This window comes from Ursus americanus, chromosome 22 (genome assembly GCF_024610735.1).
Source record: "Ursus americanus isolate L20-20 chromosome 22, mUrsAme1.1.p, whole genome shotgun sequence".
Taxonomy (NCBI): Eukaryota; Metazoa; Chordata; class Mammalia; order Carnivora; family Ursidae; genus Ursus; species Ursus americanus.
The window spans coordinates 51895824-51911855 of NC_142148.1; the positions used below are offsets into that span (position 1 = coordinate 51895824).

The window sequence follows — 16032 nt, forward strand, 5'->3', positions numbered from 1 at the left end:
ATCCCCTACTGTATTGTATTACAGTCAATTAGTTGCCTGCTTTTTGTTATTAACTGTTTTATGTATTTGGGTCCTCCTATGATGGGTGTCTAAAAATTTAAAATTGTTCTATCTTCTTGTTGCATTGTCTCCATGATTGGGACACAGTGTCCTTCTTTGTGAGTCACTACTCTTTTTTTTTTTTATATTCTGTTTTGTCTGATAGAAGTATTCATACCCCTGCTTTGTTTTGGCAACCAGTTGCATGCGAGATGCTTCTCATCTGCTCACTTTCAATGTGCAGGGGACCCAGTAGGTCTGGGGGCTCAGGCTGAGTACCTAATTTCGGACAAGTCAGAGTAAGTGTGCAAACTGAGACTGAGTGTGTAAACTGTTGAATATTAGTGACAATGGAATATCACTCAGCCATCAAAAAGAACGATTTCTCAACATTTGCTGCAACATAGACGGGACTGGAGGAGATAATGCTAAGTCAAGTCAAACAGAGAAGGAAAATTATCATATGGTTTCACTCATTTATGGAACATAAGAAGTAGGAAGATCAGTAGGAGAAGAAAGGGAAGAAGAAAGGGGGGGTAAACAGAAGGGGGAATGAACCACGAGAGACTATGGACACTGGGAAACAAACTGAGGGCTTCAGAGAGGAGGGGAGTGGGGGATTGGGATAGGCTGGTGTTGGGTATTAAGGAGGGCACCTATTGCATGGTGCACTGGGTGTTAGACGCAAGTAATGAGTCATGGAACTTTACATCAAAAACTAGAGAAGTATTGTATGCTGACTAACATAATAAAAAAAAATTATTATAAAAGAAATAGAGATGATGGACTTCAGAAAACATGGACCTAAAAGTCATGACGGACAGCAAGGAGAGTGTGGGGTTTCTCTGGTCAAGGATATGGCCCATTATCCTGGCAAGAAAGAGCCCATCCCTGATCCATCAGATGCCAGCCAGGGAACAGTAGCTATTGTGCATCTGACCCAGAGCCTGGGGCCTGGAGGGAACTGCTGCTTCAGAAGAACTGCATAAGGAGATGCACGAAGGCTGGATATCCTGGCTCCTAGGTCAGCATAGATGTTCATGGAACCAGGCTCAGGTGTGCCCTTTAAAGTACCCCTCCCCATCTTTTCCCAACACACAAAACAAGCAGGAAAGGGAATCCAGAGATCATTGACAAGAATCCCAAAAGATTCCAAACTTGGTAAACGGCCAACGGGGAGACTGAGGCTGGAAAGTCCTGCCTGCCCTGAGTCCATCTGCAAATTATCTTCCTCTGGCTTTGTCCCCTTCACACGCAGGATTTGATCTCCTTCCGTGTTTTTCCCCACTAGGTGCTGATGCAGTTCCAGAGATTGAACTACAATAGGACAAGTTCCAAATACGGGGGCAATACAAAACCAAACACTAAACCAAAAAAGCATCTCAACGGAAGAAGCAGGACACAGTCTTCCTGGCCTTAGAGCGGAGAAAGGCAACCCCAGTCCTGGGGCAGGAAGGAGTTCTGGGGCGTACAAGTCTTAAAGACTCCCACTTTCAGTGGTTGTTGCTATTCCTGGGAAAGTCCCTGCAACCTCTAAATCTCAGGAGTTCTGAGGGGCTATCTCTGCTGTTTGCCCAAATTCATTGACTGAAATGGACCCGTGCTCAGAATAAGGGGGATTACGGGGTGCCCTCCAGTGGCTAGGGAGAAAGGCTGGCACTTCTCCTTCCTCCCACATACAGTAGCTGATGACTCTGGGAGATTTCCTAGGTCAGGAACGAATATGAGAGTCTGTGCAAGTTTTCCATTACTGCAGGAAGTAAAAGACCCAAACCACACACCTGGGCTCTAAAACAAAACAAGGGCTTTACTCTCCTAACATGCAAATCTATCAGGGTACTATTTAAAACAACTAAATGGTGCCCCCTACATAAGGAAATAGATGGGCGGAAGGGGTGTGGAGAAAATAGGGCGCAAGGACCGCCCATAGGCAGCTGCTGAGGAATCCCTGCAGGGCCACTGGACACTTGCTCAGCCCTGAGGTTGACTGCGGCCAGTTCTTCTCCTTCTTGAGTGCTGCTGACCAGCTAGGACCGGGGCTCCAGCTGGCAGGACAGGGTGTAGCTAAGGACAGAGGGACACCTGTGAGTTGCCCAGGAGCTTCCATTCAAGAGTCCCTGCCAGTGTTTGCCCACAGCTGGAGTCTGGCGCCCCGGCAACAAGGCCTGAGGCTGCCCAGGGAAGGAGGATCCCAGGAGTGGCCAGCAGAAAGAGTCCACCCCGAACCTCACCGACCCAGCTCCTGATGGGCCTCACCTCTCAGCCTCGCTGAGCGGCTCCATAGCCTGGAACCAGGCCCAAAAAGGATCCTCGGGCTCTAGGGTGTAATTCTCGGCAGCCACCTGGAGCAGCATGATGTCCGTCATGACTTGATATTCCTGAGCAGAGAGAGAAGCACAGGATGCATAGGGAGCCTGGGGGGGGGGGGGGCGGGGAGCTGCAGGGTCTGGTGAGGGTTGAGCAGCGGGACCAGGCACCCATCCCAGGTCCTGGCACACATGGCCATCCTCCTCCCTGCAGATTCATCCGGTCTCCACCTGTTCTCAGAGATGAGTATCAGTAGCCCCTCCTCCGGGAAGTCCTCCTGGATGCCATGCTCTGTCCCCATCTCCTAACGGGATGGGACTTGCACTGCTTTCTTCTCAAGGGATCCCAGGAAATGTGAGGTGGAGGGGATGGAGCCAAGCAATGTTCTTCCCAGGGACATCTCTGAAGCCCACTCCCTACCCTTCCCTGCGGGAAGCGCCACATATGCTCACCTTATTTCTTTTGTGGTGGTTGATCTCATTCCCCTGGAATGCAGACAAAGTCCATCAGAATGCAGCCCCTGGTTCTTAGGAGCACTTGATTCCCATCCCTTCTCATGCTGCACCATGGCCAGGACCCGTGAGGGGCCGTGCATACACAGATAGCGGGCCTGCGATCTAGGCCAGGCTCTGGGGTCCAGAGAAAGGAGGACATGGGGCAGATGGACTGGCTACAGGTCGGGACCCTGCAGCACCACCCTCTCGGAAGACAGTAGGGGAGGCCGAAGCCTCAGGCAGGAAGGGGCTGCTGCGGCTACTGAGGTGCTTGCTGATGTGAAGGGTCCTGACTTCATTCTCTCCCCACGAGCAAACTCACCGGGGGAGGCTGAGGTCCACTCAGACAGACCTCATGCAGCTTTGCCTTCAGGAAGCTCTGCTGCTTCACCAGTCTTGGGCACCGGGAGCCATGTCCTAACTGCAGTCTCGCCTCACTCATCGCTGAGATGGGCAAGAGACCCCGGCCTCACAGACGCAGCTCTGAGGCTGTCATGAGGGTAGTTTAGCCGAGTCCTGAGAGCTCAGGGCTCATTACAGGGGTGCTCTATTCCCAAAGGTCCAGATTCTGGTCCATCCCCCACAATCTTCAGGCTCACCCACCTCCAGATAGACCTCCAGTGCGGTTTCCAACATCAGCAACTTGGTGAGGAAAGTGCCAAGGAAGGGCACGACACCCTGTGTCCTAAGGGGGAGAGTGGGATGAGTCACTGTTCTCTGTTGCCCACAAGGACCCTCCCCTGAAAAAGCTCCAGCCTCCTGGCCCACCCCAGGTGACCACGTGGAGCAGCTGTCGACACTAAGAGAGAGGGTGTGTAGGCTAGGGAGTCTGCTTGGACACCACCTGCTTGCCCCCTCACCGCCAAAGGCATCCTCACCTAGGCTGTCGCCACATTCATGACAAAGGCTTCCCCTCCCCAAGGAATGCTTCAGACCATTCCCGACTTCATCCTCGCAGGACCCTGTTCCCTCCCACCCCTCCTCTCTTTCCAGACCTGCACCTTCCAGGCTACCTTGATGAGCAGGTTCCTGCCCTGTGCGGTGTCCTTGCTGCACAGCTTTTGAAAGATCCTCAATGGCTTCCTGAAGAGAGGCAAGGGAGGCAGGATCAATGGACGAATAATGTGGCAGGGTTGAGTGCGAGTGCCTTTTCTTTGAGAACCCCAAAGTGTCAACCTGCCTGGTTGAGGGTTTCTTCTGGGATCCTCTGAGCACTAAGGTCTTTGTAGGACATGGGAGGGAGCTCTCATGTGGCTCGTCCTGGGCCTCCCTTCCCATATTCATTGAGAAACGCTGTTTGGGTCAATTTCGGGTTCAAATGGGCAGAGAGCTTAGTGGCTGTCAAGGAAACACGTGAAGAGATTTAATGCAGCTCAGCCCCGTGTGGGACATTTGGCAAAACTGATTTCTAAAGTGGGAGGCATGGTGGCCTCTTCACCAGGAAGGCTGAGAGACGCACCCACCAGCCCAGGTCTTGTGGTCGGGGTTTGCCGCCTCCCAGAAGGTCCAAGCTGCCTGAGGGGGAAGAGGACAAGCCTCTGGGAGCTCCCTCCTCCATCCTGGTCCCTCCATGGAGAGAGGCCTACTCACCTGGAAACCTTCCCCCCACGTGTTCTCGAGGCGGTGAATGGAGACACTCTGCAGAGCCGAGAGGATGGCACGTAAGGACGAGTAGTTCCTCAGGGTTTGACAGGCCTGGGGAGGGAAGAGAATGGGCTGTCATGTGGGGAGCCGGCACCTGATTGGCTCTCAAGCTTCAGTCCCCCTCAGGGGAAAGCGCTCCTGCTGGAGGAAGCCGCTGTCCAGGGACCTGCCGAAGGGCACACGTGAGGCCAAGAGGAGGAGGAGGATTTTACCTCACTCCAAGGAAGGAGCCAGGCAGAAACGGAGCATCCCAGCATAGGGCCACGCAACGCGAGGTCAGCATATCCCTGGACGGAAGAGCCTAGGGACTGCATAGTCCTAGGGCAAAGACCAGGGCCTTCCTCCCTGAGACCTGATCAAGGGAAGAGCAGTGCCCGAGACTCAGGAGAGCACCTCGGCTGGGCTTCCCGTTGCATACCTTGGCCACCTTGATCCAGTGCTCCACCACTATGGCCCTGTCCCGGGCTGTCATGCTTGGGTTGCCAAGGCAGGTGGTGATGACACACTTGGCCACACAGTTGAACTGGGTGACAGTGGCCCGGACCGTGGGTGCCAGGTGCTCACTGCCAGGCTTGTTGCGCTTGGACCAGACGGAGCCCAGGCACTGATGGGGCAGCAGCTTCTTGAACAGCTCCTAGAGAACAGGGGGACCTTGGTTCACCCAGCCATTTCCCATGCAAGACGCATGTCCTACGTAGGGGTCACAGGTCAGAGCTGGACCTCAGGGAGCTGAGAATCTGGCCTGAGCCTGGGTGGAGACCGTGGATTTCATTCCATTGTTTTTCACTGAGGGAACAGGGTAGAAGGACAACAGCTCCAGGCATGTAAAGCTCCACTTCCCAACAGAAGCAAGGCACTTCAATATCCCCCTCCAGTCCTGCAAACTATGTGCATTATTCTCTTTTTCTGTGTTGGAACAGCGCCACACTAAGATTCACGCTGCTCAACAACATGATGCAGCTGTGCGATTACTGAGAATCTATTTGTTTTAGGCTTCTAACAAAATATCTATTTTCTCTCTTTTGCACATATATCTCACTCAGTAGTGACAGCTCAAGTTCTTTTTCACAATGAATGATTCAGAAATAAGTATCAAAAACAGATTTGAAGAGAACAGAAGAGACAATTAAAAGATACGGAAACATCCTACTTAATAAAAGGCCATGTATTTATGTTCTGAGTCGAATTTTAAAGCTTTTAAAACATTTTATTCCTATAAATCCATCTTAGATAGCAACTGGACCTCACAGAAGCACTTAAATAAACGTTTACCAGTTGTATCCTGGCGAACAATATTTCTTGCTTTCTCAGCTCCTGGTGCCCCAGATGTGGTGGCGCTCCTCGATCGCACTGGCTCGGCCACATCCGGGTGGCTCCGCCAGCTGAGAGAACAGGATCTCCCCACGGTGGCTCCTTTCGGAGAATAGAACACAGCCTGATAAAGGATAAGACAAGAAAAATAATCTAAAGGCTGACTTCCTTATCATTCATTGCACAGCCTGTGTTACTCAGCAGATTTCATAAATCCAACTGTATATAATCAGCAGCTTCTCTTGTTGCAAAATTAGGTATCACTTCTCTACTTTCCTCTCCTAGAGCTCTGGTCAAGTATTTCAAATGAGTGGTCAAGGATCCAAGAGAAATACAGGAGATAAGAGACCGAGACAGAGATTTCTGCACAGGTAATGTGCTGGTGGCTGCCACCTAAGGGTCGTTTTCACACCCAGGTTCCTGAGAGTATATTTTGTTTCCACAAATCCAGTGCTTAGAAGGCAAGTATTTTTATAATGAACATTTGAATTCATTTTTATTTTTAATTAAAAAAAATTTTTTTAAAAATATATTATGTTAGTCACCATACAGCACATCCCTGGTTTTTGATGCAAAGTTCGATGATTCATTAGTTGCGCATAACACCCAGTGCACCATGCAATACGTGCCCTCCTTACTACCCATCACCAGCCCATCCCATTCCCCCACCCCCCTCCCCTCTGTAGCCCTCAGTTTGTTTCTCAGAGTTCATAGTCTCTCATGCTTCATTCCCCCTTCTGATCACCCCCCTTTCTTTATCCCTTTCTTCCCCTACCGATTTTCCTAGTTCTTATGTTCCATAGATGAGAGAAACCATATGACAATTGTCTTTCTCTGCTTAACTTATTTCACTTAGCATTATCTCCTCATAAGCAAGATGATAGATCAATCGGAAATATTTGCCAAAGGCATTAATTACATAATTGAATTCATTCTGTATCATTCCATAAACAGTGTTTTTCAGATTGTTTACCTTCCTATAAATAAATACAGCCACTCACAGACTGCAGCGAAGATATTATAAGAATCAGTCCCATTAATGACATGTTTATATGGTTAAGTAATCACCATAATTGGTTCACACCTCCCCACATCCACATCCTCTGTGGGCCTCTCCCACAATGACCCTGGGCTTCATCACATGACTTGCTTTGCTAGCAAAATGAGCAAGCAGAGATTTGAAATGCGTTGGAAAATCTGGGCTTGCCCTGTTGCTGCTCCTGGAAACCTAAAACCTCACCAAAAAAGCCTGAGCTGGCCTGCTGGGCAATAAAAGGTATGTGGCCAAGTCCCCCCATCACTGCCCCAGCTGACAGCTGGCCAACCCTAGAGCTGCCTGGCTGATTATTTGACAGCCTAGCTGACTACAAACACAGGAGGGAATCCAGCAGAACTCCCAACTGTGTCCAACCCAAACTGCCAACTCATAAAATCATGATTTAAACAACTGGCTGTTCCTTTAAGTCACTATGTTTTGGGGTGATCTGTCACACAGGAAAAGCTGATACAGTCTATAATAAGGCTATTGTTGAGGCTATAGTCTACCCAAAGCAAGCAATGTATACTTTATGCATCTTGGAAGAAGAAACTCCTCCCAAGTTTTAGGACCAAGAAAAGCTATGTATCACCTAAGCTGTCGATGTTCCCCATTTGGAATCTGTGATCCTCTGCTGTAACCCTGTGAAGATCAGAGTCACATCTAAGCTTGCTCCCCTTCTCCCTCCCTAGCAAGTATACAGGGCTCTCTGGCATGCATTCTGGCATCTTAACCACTCCGGCAACTCCGCTCCCTTTAAATTTGCCCCAGTGTCCTTACCCATTTTATCTATTGTATTATAGGTACTTCTATGAACTGCCTCAAAATCTTTACACAATAAATTGGAGTACAAGGGAATTAATCCCAAGACTGTGTCACAGCCTTCAAACAGTAATGAAGACAAATTGTTGTCCCCAGTAGAAACCACCACTGATGTTTTCCACCTTGATCTGACTCGAGGTCTCAAAACAACTTTTACCCAGAAACAAAAAAAGCCAAAATGACTCCCATCTGAAACACTCAGAATTTTTCTACCTTGCCTAAGCAGGCACTGGAATATGTCTTTCTAGTGTGGTGCCTGGAGCTGGACTTGCCCAGCTTCGATTTCTGGCTTTCCCACTTCTCAGCTAGGTACCTTGAGTGAGCCCATCACCATGGACTCTCTGTACTTCAGTTTCTGTCTGTGATACCTGGATAGTAACTCAGAAGTTACCAAGAGGGCGAAGAGAGAGAATACATACAAGCACGAGCCATTATTATTATTCCTGTTGCTACTACTGCTACTCCCCTTCATCTTCTTTCTTCCTCCACAGCCCCTTCATAAATTCATCATCCTTACTACGAGGACAGAGTGCTATGAAACACCATCCGACACCACCATTAAAAAGACACGGCCTGTATGGTTTATTCCAAAATTCCATGCATTAATTGCCTATATGTATAGACACACTCCGCCTCCATCTCAGACATCTGGTATTCCTCTGTAAGAGTAGAAGTACCTTTGTCTCGCTGCTTCTTTTCCTTTTGTTCACTTAGTTTGTCTAGAGGTAGGTTTGTCATCTCAACTCCGTAAGCAGTTCTCGCCAGCACTGCTGTCTAGGAGTCCATGACGTTGGCCCACTCGTTTATGAGTTCTTCCCATTCCGTGAGGGAGGACAGCACACCAAGGAAGTCATCCCAGAGCTCTCGAGAAATGTACACACACAGGTTTGCTTGGATCCACGCCACCATGAGCGTCTAAAACCAACTAGCCAACAAGAGAACTGAATCACCCTCATTTGGAAGAAGAATGAGTTTTAACAAAATATTTTAAATTACTAGGAATAAAATGAACTTTAAAATAAAAAGCACTTGATCTTGATTTTCTTTTAGCGTCTCAAAATTTATTTGATCAACTGTAACCAGGATCTGAGCTATGGAGAAATCAGCTATTATCATGAACAAAACTACTGGTTCAAAATCCCCTGGTGTCTGCAGCTAGTCCTGGCTGTAACTTGGGAGAAGACAAAACTCTCGGTACAACAACTATTCTACTTCTTTTTTTTTTTTTTAAGATTTTATTTATGTATTTGACAGAGAGAGAGACAGCCGGCGAGAGAGGGAACACAAGCAGGGGGAGTGGAAGAGGAAGAAGCAGGCTCCCATCAGAGGAGCGTGATGCGGGGCTTGATCCCTGAACACCGGGATCACGCCCTGAGCCGAAGGCAGATGCCCAACGACTGATCCGCCCAGGCGCCCCTGGAATTTACATCCTAAAATAATCATTTTGATTCCTGTGGTTTCTGTACCAGTGAACTTGCTACCTGATGGGATTCCTTTGGGCCCACCCTCCCTTCATGGGAGAAAGGAAAAGGCTGGACTCCACAGCCCTAGGGGCCCCTGCCAGGTCAGTCCTGCCTCATTTCTATGCTTTCCACCAGGTGCACACAGAGCTTTCCCTTTAGTGCTGACTCAAGGACATCCAGAAAAAGCATCCAGGGGACACCTGGGTGGCACAGCGGTTAGGCGTCTGCCTTCAGCTCAGGGCGTGATCCCAGCATTATGGGATCGAGCCCCGCATCAGGCTCCTCCACTGTGAGCCTGCTTCTTCCTCTCCCACTCCCCCTGCTTGTGTTCCCTCTCTCGCTGGCTGTCTCTATCTGTGTTAAATAAATACATAAAACTAAAAAAAAAAAAAAAAAAAAAAGAAAAAGCATCCAGAACACAGGTGTGGTAACGGGGCCCCACTGAGGACTTCCAGGAGGGAAGTGGCCACCAGAGCTGGTCTGCAGCAGCCCTGAGCACTGAGCACAGAGGCCAAAGCCCACTGACAGCAGGGCTGACCCAGCCAGGCCGCCCCAGGGCAGCGATAGGTGGGAGGAACACGTAAAGGACACGCTGGAGAGGCATTTTACAACTAGAACTGAGGAGCATGAAGAAAGAGGGTTACAGAGTGGCTCTAAGGTCTCTGTTGCTGACAACGTCTGAAAGCACCTCCTAAGCTGGAGTGATGCGCTCATCATGGGACGGGGGCATGGGAAAAACCCACAGCACTGTGTACTTTCGGGGTATTATAAACACAGAGACACCAAAGAAAAACAAAGGAGAAAAATGAAAACATTTCGCATAAGCACATTTTCATGACGCCACTATATGTTTGACGGTACTATTATTCGGTCATTCTGACAGTCTGTCATTTCAGATAATTGGTTTTCCAAAGTGAATTCAAAGCTTCAAATTGGAAGCAATAAAAATCAGTTTACAGCATTTCAGAGCAATTAACAACCGCTCCTGGGCTTATGAAGAAGGATAGAAAACACCAGTTGCATTGCTTTTCCACAAAGCAGTCTGATGACAATTTAAAATGGAAAAATCTACTATTAAGTAATATGACTACTTTTCATTCAGTAACATTTTTAAAGCCAATAATAAAAATAAACTATCAAAGTGCTGGATACTTACCTTCTTCATAATTCACAGAAACTGTTACAGAAGATTGATTATCATCTTACTGTTCACTTTGTAAAGCCATCAGTAAGTGGAGGCTTTGACGTTCTAATTATTATGTTGAAAAACAGAAACATGTTTTACAGAATTAATGAATTTGAAATAAACTTACCATGTCTTTTTATTCATTGTAAGCTCCATTATCATGCGCCTACGAATAATCAAAACAGCTTTACAGGCATCAGCTTGTTCTCTTAAGAGCATGGGAACTTCAGGACATGGTTCCAACAAAAAGATGTTTGCTGCATTTCTCAAAAATACCTTGAAATCAACAAATTTTACAGTAAACATATAAATGGAACTAAACACATAAATCTGAACAAATTTTTCTTAAAGATAATGATATTAATTTCCCTCTACTAAACAATCACCTTGGAGTCATTTCAACTAAGGCAAGTGGTACCAACGCATACTCAAGATTCTTTAAAATGCTTCTCTTAGAATCACCTGACACACTTGAAAGACCTTTCCTAGAAAAAAATTATTAATACAAATTAATAGTGCAACTATAGAAAATTTATGAATCAAAACTTTCTGAAGACTTCTTTTTACATTACCTCAAAAGAAAAGGGGAAAACAGTAAGATAGGATCACTGCTTCTGGGTGAGAAATTTTGGGGTCGGGGACGGGGAGAGGAAGAGGAGCAGTGGTCAGACAGTGGCTGGGAAAAACCATCTGATTGCTGTGGAATCTCCCAGAACATGAACTTTGCAGGTAGGAAGCACGGCCAGCACCACCCAACACGGGCGCAGATCTCTAGTAGCTGTAGGGAGGCAGGAAACCGGCACGGCCACATGGTCAACAGTACATAGCTTCCAGGTGCATATACCTTGACTAGGAGAATGATATTAGGCAGTAGGATATAAAACCTATGTGAATTCTTGAGATAAAAACAGATTTAAAAAAACTTAGATGACCAGCCAACAGCTCTACACTCTACCTCAGACCTTTGGGGTACAAGTTCACTGTCCGTTCCTGTCAGGGGTGTTTCAGTAGAAAATGGTGAGACGCACAGATGTGGCCTGTTACGTAGTCGTTAGTGACTGCTTAGGGGCACTACAGTAAAGTTAACACTGTGTTACTACTGACACAGATGACACCGGTGACCCTTCAGTTTAGGAGACTGAGTTGTCAGTCTGGTGATGAAGGTGGATGGGTACCATCTACCTAGATCCTATGCCTTCTTAAGTCTCCCTTGTGTTCAGCAGTACAAATTCAAAGGATCTGGGAACAAACAGAATTCTCTGGCTCACCTGGGAATGAAATCTATCAACACAACATCTTAAAATAGATGCACAAACGGACTGAAGAAATTAAAATAAACATGCTCAAAAGTCAAGTGGGTGAATTTAAATATTGACAGCCTCTAAGATTATCTTGTGCAAGATTAAAAAGGTGTCAGGGCCTACTTTTCTAGAAAGAATTACTAAATAAGCACTGTAATAATTGGTAACAGATGATAACAGCAATTGTGAAGACTTTCCTAGCTTTCAAGTGGGAAAAAGGAAAACAAAGAACTTTTTGACTAACCAACTCTAGCAGTGGTAGTATAATTTTAGTGGCCACTTTATTTTTTTACTACCCTGACTGAGATCAAGACCTGAGCTGAGAGATCAAGAGTCGGAGGCTTAACCGACTGAGCACCCAGCTGCCCCTCGCGGCCATGTGTTTGGAAGACGTAGGGCATAGACGATCTGCTGCAAGACAGATCTTTCCCTCAAGGTATTTGGTTTCTTGATGTGAATTGGAAACTTTGCATACTCCCAAGTAAAAGTGAGGAGTCTTCATATATTATATTCTCCGCTCATTTTCTTTTTTAAAAAAGATCAAAACGCCAACTCCATGAATCTTTCTCACTACCATGTCAGTACTGGTTAAGGTAAAAATTAAAAAAAAATTAATACGTCCAAATTGTACCTCTCAACAGCAACTGGAGAAGAGTACTAGCTTATTCAACCTGTACTTGGCCACTTTTTCCTAATGAACCAAGGAAAGGACCAAAGATACTGGATACAAAGAGAACAAACACAGCTATTAGAATCCAAACTAAACATTTTTGAACACTGTTGTGCTACAATCAAGTGGAAAGTATTTTTTCTTGGTCTGGCCAAGTCGATGTAACTCATCCTTTCAGAAAGCAAATTAACACTCTCCTGAACCTAGGGAGATACTGGCAGTGGGATGGCTGAGGATGGCATATGGCAATCCACTTGGAGGACAAGGAATACCAAGGGACACAGGCTAGGGACTCCGGCATGCACTTCTCTGGTGAGGGCACAGATTTTCCTAACAACTGGCACCAGAGTTCTTGGAAGCAACTCAAGTAAAATCATCTTCATTTTGTTTCAAGTTGATTTCCAATTATTTGCTGATTTTCACTGAAAAATGAGAAGATTCAATAGTTACAGAGTATTAAACTGCTAATGAACCTGAAAGCAAAAAGGATACCATGACAAGGAATCCTACTGAGAGATGGATGACAAAAGCATGTCATTGAAAATTGGGCAACAGGCAAGCTATGCCTATGCTACCTCAGGTGGATATGGGGTAGAGGGTGGGCGCCAGGGAGCAGGGGAAAAAGAGGCATTCTGTGTTTTCACTTAGAGACCTAACAACCTTCCACCTAGATGGGAGCCAAGAGGTAATCAATCTCCCAATCCCCATTTTTGAGGTAAAATCCTGAGGTCTGGGAAGATTAAGTGATCAGCCAAAGCTGTTCTTTCCAATGTTCCCAAATGGCACTGGTTCTATTTTATATATTCACACAGATAAAGATTTAAAAAGTACAGCATTTATCATCAAACAGGCAATTTTTAAGAAGAATATTCTTTATGGGATTATAGAATCACCATGCTTGTCTTGCAAATTAGAGTCCAGATGACGGACTAACTCCCCATATGTGTTCAGGACATGCTTTTTAAGATTTGGATCTCGGTCATCTCACATTCACTGCGTAATAATCCCTCTCAAAAACCTGCAACCGGCTCATAGGTCTCCTTCGACTAGAAAAGAATCTTTACAAACTGAAGATGAGCGGTCAGGAAGAAAACTCAGAATGAGAACTTAAGAGCTGTTTACTGACAGGTAGATACAAATATCCCCGTACTTTAATGATGCTATCACAATAAACAAAATGTTCAAATGGACTCCAACCGGAGGTCTTTATGTTTCCGGCCAGCCACGTACCTGCAGCATAGCCTGGGCCCCGGCTTTCCCGTTCTTATTTTCTTCTTGCGTCACACATCCTCTGCTCACTGCACCCGTGAAGGAGTATGTTCGTCCCCAACTGGAAGATCGCTTATGACGAGAACCGTCAGATGAGGTCTTTAGGAGATAAAAACCAGTTCACGGAGGGGGAAGAAGTACATGTTCACATATTTAATTCCTTACACTCACCAAAGTTCATGAGAATAGAGATTTTAGAAGGGCGAGTCTTTTTTCCATTTTGTTCACCACCTCCAGCATCTCAAACAGTGCCTAGTGTTTAGTATGTGCTGAAGAAATAAACACAGGTCCAGTGACTGAATGAGTCTCTAAAACAGACCTTTAAAATGTGTGATAAATTCCATTTGCTTATCTATTCGTTTTGACCTCATGACCAGTTATTAAAATGATTTCACCAATATTAAAAAATCAAAAATTATGGAATTAATATAGATATTTAAAAGTGATATGCCTTTGATTACAAATAGTCTTAAATGTTTGTTGTTAATTGCTGCAACACCCACTTTTAGAAATAATTTCTCAGGGGCGCCTGGGTAGCGCAGTCCTTAAGCGTCTGCCTTCGGCTCAGGGCGTGATCCCGGTGTTCCGGGATCGAGTCCCACATCGGGCTCCTCCGCTGGGAGCCTGCTTCTTCCTCTCCCACTCCCCTGCTATGTTCCCTCTCTCGCTGGCTGTCTCTCTGTCGCATAAATAAATAAAAATCTTTAAAAAAAATAATTTCTCAGACTAGTTTCAAAACAGCATGCCAGAAATAGAAACATGACAGATATTTTGTTTCAGGAAGAGATCCCACTGTGTCGTTTTAGGTTTTTCCAGCCTCTAGCTTTACGTAACCAGGACGAAAAGTTCCATTCCAGCAGCACTCACTCTGAGGACAGCACCCAGCCCTGAAGTGAGGCTTCTTAAGAGAGGAGATAGCACTCATTATTGGGTTAGTCCTTTCGGCTGCTCTGGGCAGGCCACTGCACAAGACAAGACTGCCAAAACATTCTAAATTTAGTTTCTCAAATGCTATTTGTTTAAACATGTCAATACCAATACGGCAGTGACATTTTTAGTCTCATACGCAGACGTGTGAACATACGATGGTTCATAAAACAACTCTGCCGCCACAGTGAATGACAAAGCTGCCATGCACAGCTGGACCTAGCCTGAGGGTAAGGAGGTGACCAATGATCCTGAAGACAGCCCAGAAGCAGCCTCACTGAAGCAGGTCCTCACGGAACTCAGCAACTGGAGAGCAGCAACTACGATAAAAGAGCCCCGCTGGCCTGTGCCCCACTGACTGGCACCCTCGTCCGATCGGGTAGACTTTGCTAAAATACGGGTACTCCCAACTGAAACAAGCGACAACGTATTACCTCTTTGCTGTCAGTCTCTGAAAATCCTAATTTTTCAGCATCTTGTAGGGCAGCTTCTTTTTTATCTGGTTCTTCCATGAACACAGGTTTGTCCTGGAGGATCCACTTTCTGTACACTGGAACTACCTTCCTTGTTACAGCGATGTCACAGGAAGGCAACAAAAACGCCTAAAATAAAAAGAGAAGACTCCCTTTAACTCCACACCTGCTCAGATCACTGTAACAGACGCATAACAGACATTTCTAATCACCACCACCAAGTTCAGACTTTCCTCTGAAACAGACGGAGCCAGATATTTTTGTGCACACCAAACTTGCTGAAGAAAAAAGGCATTTTCAATTGGGCCAGAAAATGTCATGCAATTTACAAATAACTTCTGTATTCTGAATATTTTTTTCACAAAACTAGCCAACACGCACGCCTACACAGATACTTTAAGTGGCTACATAAACCATAACAGTTGTACAGCCCAATGAATTAGAAACTGAGTATAAGACAACAGACAGACTACTGCAGCCAGCTGCAGCCAACTGTCACTCCTCCGCTAACTCCATGTGCAGGGATGTCGTGCTGGTGACGGAAGGATTATTTACACCACAGAAGTTGGCAAATGCTAATAACTGGAGCCGTTCTTTTTTCTTCCCCTTTGTCTTTCTCTTCCTTCCTTCTTTTTCGCCCCTCCCTTCCACCTTACCATCCCTTTCTGGGAGCCCACATTCACCAGCATACCAATGAGTCAAGACTGTACTCAGGTGTCTGTACTCACTGGTATGCTAGTGAATGCGGCTCGCAGAAAACACATGAAAGAGAGCCTCTGGCCAGCTGTAGCACTGTGCACATTGATGTGAACTTTCTTTTTTCCGATTTCTCACATTTATTTGAGAGAGAGAGAGAGAGAGAGAGCGAGAGCACGTGCCCAGCAGGGGAAGGGCAGAGGATGAGGGAGAGAGCAAGCAGACTCCAGCACTGAGCACAGAGCCTGACACGGGGCTCAATACCATGATGCTGAGATCACTGCCTGAGCCAAAACCAGGAGTCAGACTTTAGCCGACTGAGCCACACAGCACCCCATGAACTTTTGAACATTACAGACTCTCTTTACACATATGCATGTAAGACTTCTGATTT

The 16032-nt window shown here is 46.3% G+C and overlaps 2 protein-coding genes and 1 long non-coding RNA gene across 8 annotated transcripts in view; all 3 read right to left on the bottom strand.

Annotated features, from left to right (window-relative positions):
• Positions 1–1824: 1824 nt before the first annotated feature.
• On the bottom strand, positions 1825–2466 carry LOC148108156 (uncharacterized). Its single transcript, XR_015721151.1, has 2 exons — positions 2296–2466; positions 1825–2103 (listed from the first exon to the last, which is right to left on the bottom strand). It is a non-coding gene; the product is annotated as an uncharacterized LOC148108156 (long non-coding RNA).
• A 221-nt stretch (positions 2467–2687) lies between these two features.
• Positions 2688–8469, bottom strand: LOC148108157 (ral guanine nucleotide dissociation stimulator-like). 2 transcript variants are annotated; one of them, XM_087853866.1, is made up of 7 exons: positions 8331–8469; positions 5757–5919; positions 4903–5118; positions 4431–4535; positions 3854–3923; positions 3444–3525; positions 2688–2831 (listed from the first exon to the last, which is right to left on the bottom strand). In XM_087853866.1, the coding sequence occupies exons 2-6, from the start codon at positions 5847–5849 to the stop codon at positions 3476–3478; spliced, it is 534 nt and encodes a 177-aa protein (XP_087709992.1). In that variant the 5' UTR covers positions 5850–5919; positions 8331–8469; the 3' UTR covers positions 2688–2831; positions 3444–3475. The 2 variants fall into 2 exon arrangements, with proteins under 2 accessions (XP_087709992.1, XP_087709991.1); XM_087853865.1 differs by lacking the exon at positions 2688–2831 and having other exon boundaries at positions 2851–3525.
• LOC148108158 (focal adhesion kinase 1-like) overlaps positions 8442–16032 on the bottom strand; it is a 95906-nt gene continuing 88315 nt past the window's right edge. For all 5 annotated transcript variants that reach the window (XM_087853859.1, XM_087853863.1, XM_087853861.1 and 2 more), the window contains 4 exons: positions 14904–15071; positions 13504–13641; positions 10430–10578; positions 8442–8578 (listed from right to left, as the gene is read on the bottom strand). In XM_087853859.1, coding sequence (XP_087709985.1) covers positions 8569–8578; positions 10430–10578; positions 13504–13641; positions 14904–15071 — 465 coding nt within the window. In that variant the 3' untranslated portion in view covers positions 8442–8568. The remainder of the gene's footprint in view (positions 8579–10429; positions 10579–13503; positions 13642–14903; positions 15072–16032) is intronic.

Bases quoted from the DNA above. Each gene is read 5' to 3' on its own strand.
- LOC148108157 (XM_087853866.1), bottom strand. From the start codon at position 5,849: ATGTGGCCGAGCCAGTGCGATCGAGGAGCGCCACCACATCTGGGGCAC. The intron at 5,119-5,756 runs GTAAACGTTTAT...CCTGTTCTCTAG, and splicing joins TGTTCGCCAGGATACAACTG to GAGCTGTTCAAGAAGCTGCT. The intron at 4,536-4,902 runs GTATGCAACGGG...TTCCCTCCCCAG, and splicing joins ACTGGATCAAGGTGGCCAAG to GCCTGTCAAACCCTGAGGAA.